The sequence below is a fragment of the Sinohyriopsis cumingii genome, chromosome 12 (genome assembly GCF_028554795.1).
Source record: "Sinohyriopsis cumingii isolate HCF-2022 chromosome 12, ASM2855479v2, whole genome shotgun sequence".
In the NCBI taxonomy this organism is placed as follows: domain Eukaryota; kingdom Metazoa; phylum Mollusca; class Bivalvia; order Unionida; family Unionidae; genus Sinohyriopsis; species Sinohyriopsis cumingii.
The window spans coordinates 82,149,057-82,158,314 of NC_142972.1; the positions used below are offsets into that span (position 1 = coordinate 82,149,057).

At 35.2% G+C, this 9,258-nt stretch overlaps 1 protein-coding gene across 1 annotated transcript; it reads right to left on the bottom strand.

The window, feature by feature from the left end:
* Positions 1-647: 647 nt before the first annotated feature.
* On the bottom strand, positions 648-4,619 carry LOC149786833 (putative defense protein 3). The gene is made up of 5 exons (XM_089978275.1): positions 4,464-4,619; positions 3,425-3,632; positions 2,339-2,469; positions 1,454-1,554; positions 648-1,007 (listed from the first exon to the last, which is right to left on the bottom strand). Exons 2-5 carry the CDS (start codon positions 3,612-3,614, stop codon positions 878-880), a joined length of 552 nt encoding a protein of 183 aa, XP_089834401.1. The 5' UTR covers positions 3,615-3,632; positions 4,464-4,619; the 3' UTR covers positions 648-877.
* Between the last annotated feature and the right edge of the window lie 4,639 nt (positions 4,620-9,258).

The following is a 9,258-nucleotide window of genomic DNA, read 5'->3' on the forward strand; positions in this document are numbered from 1 at the left end:
ATGATGCCGGAGTAAATCGTATCATAAACTGTTGTCAAAAGTTATCACAGTGCATGTATTGTGTTACGTACCGTAACTGAATCTGCATCATAATACGAATCCCATAGTGGTTTCAATGGTGACACACTTCGAGTGAAATGGAAATACAGCCGCATAGAAATATTAACACTAGATGGACATAGATTGAACGAAACTCCGACCATTTTGTCTTACTAACTCTATTGGACGCAAGAGAATAATTAAAATAGAATTAAATTAAGATAATATAATCGCCAGAAACTGCATTAAAGATAACAAAAGTAGATAAGAAGGAATAAAGCTGCCTTGTAAGTCAATGAGATTGGCTTCAGCCATCTTAAAATAAGGTTATTATTTACAAAAATAAAGTAGTGAATATGTATTGTATTACTCTCTTTGTTATAAGCAAACGTAATAGAAAGACAAACACATACACACACGCAGATAAACTATTCAGAAACAAAAACATTGCACGATGGTTGAAGAAATACATTCCCTACCCATACCCCCACTCACGTGAATATTATCAGACGGGAGTGCTGTATTACTTTCTACATAAAAAGGTTTCAGTACGAGCGGGAACCAGGTTAGAAAACGCCCTGGACGTTTGATTTACAGACTGCAACATCTTCAGTCCATATATTTATTTTTATCCGTAAACATAAATACATTTTGGCAAAGGGAAACAATTTTTTAAAATTAATATTTTTTTCTTTAAACCGATAACATATTATTTCATTCGATATAAGTGCAATATATATATTATAAAACATCTTCAGGCAGCACATGGCCACCTCATAACTAACAAATTACTTTCGCAATTAGATGTAGTAGTCTGTTGAAATTACTGATTTACAAATTAAAACACGGAACATGGATCCTCGGTGTCATGAGATTTAAACCTCATCTTCTTGGAACACCCACTGATCGTCTGACTTGTGATGTTCAACCAGTATTTGTTGGGAAACCAACTCTCCACGACAGTCAATCTGTGCGAAGGAGACAAAAAGTTGATCTTTCTCCTTATAGATACAACACCTAGGTCGTTTGCTTATATCATATGTTGACTTTTGTGTTCTGTCTCTCTTTCCTTCTTTTATGTAAACTTGTACATGTTCAAATAGATACTTAATAGATTTGCATCTGATAAAATAGAACTGGAGATACATTGATCTAAGTAGTAGTAATGTGTAAGTGTGTATAAATTAAAAAATTATAATAGATCCATTTTCTGCTTCATCGCTGGTTTAAAATCCAGTCTAACTATTTTGACGATTACACTTTGTGTTTTTCCTAATATAATATAATATTTACAGCAATACGTTTTAAAACGAATCATTTAAATTTATTTTCAACCATCTGCAAGAATAACGGTTTCCGAAACAAATTCTTATGAAATTTAGTATAAAATCTATGCTAACTAGAACACAGGTACCTAAAAAAAATGTCTTTCCCAGGTGTAGACGGTGGATTCCAGGAAAAAGTTACATTATTTTTCTTGTTGGGATTGGCGTGCGTCATGGCCGATTTATGGTTCTGAAAAGGAAATAATAAAATTGCTACATTCTTCTTAGGATTCGTAAGAACATTATTTTCTTCCTGTTGCTTGTACAGTAAGATATGATCTCAAAGTATGTGAGGTTGCCCTAAGGTAGTCTTTCTGGATGATGAAACTGAGAAGAAATAGACGTACATGTTCTATAATAATTACATTGCTGAGGTTTTCTTTCAGTAAAATGGGACCAAGACACATTTTGGACCAAGACATATGTTAGTTTCAGACACAGGTTGAAACAAGACACATGTTAGTCTAAGACATATATTGGACTAAGATACATAATAGACCCAGGCACATATTGGACTAAGACAGATATTGGGCTAAGATACATATTAGACCCAGACACATATTGGGCTAAGATACATATAAGAGACAGACACATATTGGACTAAGACACATGATGGTTTAAGACATATATTGGGCTAAGATACATATCAGACCCAGACACATATTGAGCTAAGACACATATTAGAGCCAGACACATATTGGACTAAGACATATATTGGACTAAGACACATGTTGGACTAAATGTAAGATATATTCTATCGTGCACATATCTGATTGAGAGTTCTATAACGACGTCTGCTCTAACAGAAGTTGCAAAGAACCAGGAACAATAAAATATCGAAACACAAAACGATAAATAGCATGATGACGCACAGGATTTAAAAATTACCAAATCTATTACTTGTCTGTTTGAAACTATAAATTAAAACATTCCTTAACTATTTAGATAATATAGGAATGAGATTTTGTGCTTACATCTCCACATACTGTCTTGAAATCTTCAGACGCAGGTGTGAACTCCCCCACAAACTGAGATGGGTCTGCTACAGACCTAGCCTCCAGAAGAACTCCTAAGATCACGTGGTCAGAAGGGGATATAATGCTTCCTGCATGCAAAAAGGAAAACAACAGTTTGAATGAAATGCAGCTCGTTTCTGAATACTATCATTTCGTTTAAAGTTGATTATTCTTCTACATTTGATAAATAAAAATCAGCATTCAGTCCAATACCAAGAAATAAAAATGTCTTTAGCAATCATGTTCAAACTGCATCTGTTTCAAATTTTTTAATTTTACAATTTATTTCTATCTTTCGATTCGAAACATACAATCAATATTTCTGAAATAGGAATTCCTACTGTATACCTATCTACAAATAGCTGCCAACAAACCGTTATTTATAAGAATTTGGAACGGACCATTTAAGAATTGTATGCTCGTCTATATGTGAATCCATAAGTAATTGGGACTGGGTCGCTAAACTTCCATAACAAATCAAACAACTTAATTCAGTGTTGATCTAGCACGAAGGCAGTTTTTACTGTATAACATATAAATTCAATTGTACGCAGTTTTGTGAAATGTTTAACACGAAGCTCTTTTTTTGTAAAATAGTAACACCTTCAAACGAAACCTTTGTTTGTATGACAGTAATATGATAACGAATGGACACGGTCATCCAAACCTTGGCCATCCATCAATATATCGTAATCAACGGATTAAAAAAGCCGTATATTGAAAACACTTGACGGTTGTCTCGAACAGTAAAGGTTTTAAGTCCATGTGTCCACCTGCTCTATGAATAATAACGTTACTAATTTCTTAAAGAGGGTACAAAAAGTGCGCTGTCCTAAATTTATTTTGTTCTTGCTATTCGTAAAACGTTTATCATTAAATAGTCATTTCGTTTAAATAAATAGTATAGCTATTAAAAGGTCAAAAGGTCAAAAGAAAACTGGAAATGTCCACAAAAAAACATTCATTCTTTTGGTAGAAAACTGCTTGCGTAATCTGTCTTGAATTTGAGGATTTCCCCTCGAATCCTAAAATACATCAACGTACCTGTCAAAGGAGTTCCTGGTTGGTAGGATGTTCCTTCGACGTTGATTTGGTAAGGTGGTTCACCTTTAACACTTGTTGGCAAGTGTCCAGGCACCATATCGGAACACGCATTTGAAGGTGCCCCGTCCGGTAAGCATGTGACATGCGCAGAAAGGAGCACAAGGCTAATGAATGCCATGTAGATGCTCATTTTGTCAATGTAATTACTCTGTAAACGTGCAAAATAATTAAAACAGATAGACTCATTGATAAATTTAAACTTAAAGTTGATAGCATTGCTAGTAAGATATGTTTCTAAGCAACATTTGCGAATGGTTTGTAAGAACTGAATGCTGCACATTTTCCCAAATAATACCATGTTACCAAAGAGTCCGTTGCTTTCATGCTATGTACTGAGGATATTGTCCCCTCAAATGCATCTAACGAATGTCTTTCTCACCGAGGATACGTATTCAGGGTAATCCGCAACGATACTAATTAACGATCTAGCTTTGATTTATGTTGTTTTACCAGATGTATATATATATATATATATATATATATATATATATATATATATATATATATATATATATATATATATATATTACAGTTAGGATACAATCAACATTTACATGGCGAAGGGGACAAAATAATTACCACTTTTATTGCGTACAATGTCGACACCTTCCCTGAATGTCATACCTTGTCGGTAGGTAGGTACTTATGTACGCAAGTGAGTAGATGGATAAGTAAGTATGTGGGTGTGTTTCTGGGTAGATGGCTAGGAAGGCAAATAAATGAAGCACTTCAATCCTATTTTTTTAATTATTCCGAAACATATATTCCATAAACTTTCGCTTTCATCAAACTGTCAGTAATTTCTTGCTCATCACGACGAAAAGAGTAGGATATAAGGAAAAGAGTCCCTGGTCATTAACAGGCATCAAAGCTTCTAACGGTATACAAACAGTTTGGATTCCTCAGATAAATTTAAACACAATACGAAATAGTAATTTAAATAAAAAATTGTTAATAATTGTCACGATGAAATACTTACCAATCCTTATTATATTGGCGGCTAAAACTGCGTGTAATACAAACTTTGTGTGATGTTTATGCTGACATATCTCTAAATGGACCGATGTACCTATATACGATGTAGATAGACTGAATATCCTCCTATTGACCTGATGGGTATCAGCTGAAATAAACATTGGACATCTTAATCTTGTGGACAAAATCATATGATTAACCGTACATATGATACATTGTGCGTTGCGCACAAAGAAAGAAAAGTCTATTAATTCATATAATACTCGTATGTACCCATAAAACAAATAGAGTTATCTCCTCTTTTAAGCCAAGTTTGCAGTACTCCGGGAAAATCAACTATATGAATTGCATGCCATTTTGCAGTTCTAAACAAAAAAAACATATCACAGCAATTATTTTCACTAACTGTTTAATAATGCTATCAGGCCTGATGGATCCATTAAAATTTAAATCATAATTTATATATTTTCTCTCACTGTGGCGATATTTGAAATGAATATGATCACATTCTGGGGGAAATTGGATTGACCGTCTAAAATAGCGAGAAAGTGAAAGAATATTTACCAGAATTACCCTTGATGTAAAGGGATATCTAGAACCATAGCTCCCACTACTGCCAAAATGTAATGCTACTGAACAACTAAAACATGTGGTTTTGGTCAGGGCACAATTTCAAGTGTATTAAAAAATGTTTTTTAAAAGACAAATCTTAGAGTGGATACAGTATATTTTAACACAAATCTCCTTGTAGTTCGGAGGACTAGTAGATTGAGAAATGTACTTGAATGTTCAGGAGTCTTTCCATAAAACACAGTCAAACACTTAACATTATTAGCAACACATTTATTGCTCCATTAAGACAATGATTCATAATTCAGAAAGACAAACCTTGCTTTAGGAAACCACCTCGGTTATGCAAATATTTACTACCACTTCACAAGATAAACAAGGACGGGTTCTCTAGAGATAAACTTGGAAAGCAAAGGATTCAACAAACAGTGTTTATAGTCACATCATTAGGAAAAAGTAATAAATAATTTAATTTAAAAAAAAGAATAAGAACCCATTCACACTGGTCATTATATGCAATACTTAGAGACAGATGATTTATAACAGTACCTGATTTGCGACAGTTAAAGTATGCTGAGAAGAGATCTCGTTATAAGAGTATACGCATTGTGCGGATTTGGGCAACAGGTTCGCACCCTTGAACAAAATACGTCTGCATTCCACAATGTTAATCCTTCATAGACGGAGTGGCTCACTCAGCCTCGAACCGTCGCTCAGCTCTCAAACTTGGTTCATAACAAACGCGTGTACTAGTCCCGAATATCACGAGCATCATTAGCAGTTGTGTTATAATAATAATAATAATATTATTATTATTATTAGTAGTAGTAGTAGTAGTAGCAGTAGTATTAGCATCAACAGCAGCAGCAGTAGTGTATGTATATACAATACCTCTAAAAGGTATATGGGGCAAAGGAACAAGGGGGGTGAGCAGACCGAACAAAATAAATGGCGACCTATTTTTGAGGGGAGTCGCTCATAAAGGCCCCCTTATGTAAAATGGAGGGGGGGGGGGTAGAAAATGTTGTTTCAGCCAGGTAAACTATCCAAAGGCCAAAGAGACTACAATATCGATTTAGGGTGGGGGTGACCCAAAACAATTGGTGGCCGACAAATTTATCTGATTAAAAGAAAAGTAAAAGGATGTGCCTGCAACCAGATTGAATGACGTTGGATATTTTTTAAATCTTGGGTAATTGTTATATTTTTCTGTTTCCAGTGCAATTGTTGGATCGCTTAGTGCGAATGTTTTTTGGTTAGTTGATTTGTAATCAAGCACACACCCCACCCCCACCCCAAGTGAACCACGTATGCTTTAAAATTAACCCCATTTTTTGATTCAGAGGGGCCCAGGTAAGTGCACCTGGGTTAATTTTATTTTTATAAGTTTACAATTAAGCATATAACGATATTTTGAGATTTTGTTTCCGGATTTTAGACTTTTTGCTCTCAGATCTAAGGCAGACCGGTATGAATTGTAAACAGGCAGACAAACTTTTGCAAAAAGTAGTTTAAGATGGGCATTTGGGATAAAGAGTGGCCACGATACGAAAATAATGGGTTCGTTAAGCAAAAAAACAACCAAAAAAAAAACACAAAAAAAGAACTCCAACTTTTACCCTTATGCTTATTCGCGAGCCAAATAGCCAATGAAAACCGATGTTTCTAACACAACTAGGCATTATGATATAGGAAAATCACCTGGAAGTGGCTTTCTTAGGATTATATCAGAAATAGCTTTCAAAATGTGTTTCCTACTCGAATTTCAGGCGAAAACGACAAAAGCCTTTAGGGTTAATGTGTTAATGAGTGCATTTTGATGACGTCACAAAATTTGAATATTCCTGGCGTATTTAATCACTGGTGCATCGACATTGCACATACATTACAAATTTAGCCATTCCTTGACGATTTGTAAAAAAAAATAAAAAAATCCTTCTTAACACATTAACCTCTGGTGACGAGTTTACGTGGCAGGAGGTGTAGCCTACTGATGAGCTCTGTAGCGTCAAGGTTATGTATGATACACTAAAGTGGGTGGTATTACAGAAAGATAGACAGATACAGCTCTACAATGATACCAAATAATCTGGAAGCTCTAGTTGCACTACAGAATACAATGTGAAAAACCTCATTTTTTGGACCTGATTTTTTCCATCCTAGATTCGCCCGTGGTCGGAATGCGATTTTGTGCCCGGATGTTAGACTTTTTGGTATCGGATCTAAGGCAAACCGGTATGAACTGCAAACAGACAGATGGACCTTTGCAAAAAGTAGGATATGATGGGCATTTGGAATAAAGTGTGGTCATGATACGAAAATAATGGGTCCGTTAAGAAAAAAGAAAAGAAAACAAAATCCAACTTTTACCCGACTGCTCATGCGCAAGCCAAATAGCCAATGAAAAACGATGTTTCTAACACCACTAGGCATTATGTTATTGGAAAATCACCTGGAAGTGGCTTTCGTACGATTATATCAGAAATAGCTTTCAAAATGTGTTTCCTACTCGAATTTCAGGCGAAAACGACCAAAAACCTCCAGTTTTAATTTGTTAATGGGTGCATTTTGATGACGTCACTAGATTTGAATATTCCTTGCGTATTGAATCACTGGTGCATGAACATTGTACATAAAGTAAAAATTTAGCCATTCCTTGACGATTTGTAATAAAATTATTAATCCTTCTTAACACATTAAAACCTGGTGACGAGTTTACGTGGCAGGAGGTAGTAGCCTACTGCCTAGCTCTGTAGCGTCAAGGTCATGTAAGATACACTAGAGTGGATGGTATTACAGAAAGGTAGACATATGTAACTCTAAAATGATACCAAATAATCTGGAAGATCTAGCTGCACTACAGCAGGACCCGATTTATTTCCATCCTAAATTCGCCCGTGGTCGGAATGCGACTTTGTGCCCGGATTTCAGACATTTTGCTTTCAGATCTAAGGCAGACCTGTATGAACTGCTAACAGACAGATGAACCTTTGCAAATAGTAGGATAAGATGGGCATTTTGAATAAATAGTGGTATCGATACGAAAATAATGGGTCCGTGAACCCCCAACATCCCCCCCAAAAAAAAAACAAAAAAGAAAAAAAAAGAACTCCAACTTTTATATTTCTGTTGATGCGCGAGCCAAATAGCCAATGAAAAATGATGCTTCTAACACCTCTAGCTAGGTATTATGGCATTGGAAAATTACCTGGAAGTGGCTTTCATTTTATTATTTCAGAAATAGCTTTCAAAATGTTTTTCCTAATCGAATTTCAGGCGAAAACGTCAAAAACCTCCAGGGGTAAAAGTGTTAAGAATATACGATATATCAATTTATATGAGTATACGCATTTACTGAACAGACAGATAGACAATAATCATCCACATGTATTTAGATCGTATAATGTATTTAAAAGGTATTTTAAAATGTTTGTTTAATGTCACGGGTATATATTTTTCTAACTAGTATCCACTTAACTATTTTTACCTTGTAAAATTCAAGCGAATTCTTAAAAGCACATAGGTATTTAGTGCATTCAACCACTTGACCGTGTTGTGGAAAACCCTGCGTATTATTAATAGATAATATATATTTTTAGCGGCTTGACACGTGATAGCGAGTATGGCTAAACTATGAGTGTAACTGAGATTCCGGTAAAAAAATATTGTATTTGGAAAAAATTACGTCTAAAAAGTATCTTCCAGTCCGTGATTCTGTCAAACAGCTGCAACAACGCCAGGATGCGCATGTGGAATTTACAGAGGGTGCAGAAGAGTTATTTAAACCAGTCACAAAAGCGAATAAAAATCTTCTTCCGTCATTGGAACAAACCGCTAAAGCAACCGAGAAAATAGTCAAGAGAACTAAAGAAAGCCAAAAAGATTATCAGAGAACTTCCAGCAGAAATAGCTCCTGTTCAGCCACAATTACAACAAGCAAGAGAGGGTATCGAACAAGCTCGTGCTGATAGTGGTAATATAAGGATCTTGTTGAACAAGAACCAGAATCTATTAGAAAACAACTTGACGAATTTACCGAAGAAAGTCATAATATACTTCGAGAAAAACTTATAGCGCCTGCTGAAGCAGGATATCAAATTCGCAGTAAACTATTAGATCCCGAGACCGCCGATGTTACCAAAAAAATCTGGACTCGTTTAATGTTTCGAAAGTTCCATGGTATACCTCAAATTAGTGTTGATTATTAGCCTTTATTTGAAGAATTTGAG

Excerpts from the sequence above, each read along its gene's own strand:
- LOC149786833 (XM_089978275.1), bottom strand. The coding sequence starts at position 3,614 with ATGAGCATCTACATGGCATTCATTAGCCTTGTGCTCCTTTCTGCGCAT. Across the intron at positions 1,555-2,338 it reads TCAAGACAGTATGTGGAGAT|AACCATAAATCGGCCATGAC; the intron begins GTAAGCACAAAA and ends TTTCCTTTTCAG. Across the intron at positions 1,008-1,453 it reads GGGAAAGACATTTTTTTTAG|ATTGACTGTCGTGGAGAGTT; the intron begins GTACCTGTGTTC and ends TCCTTCGCACAG.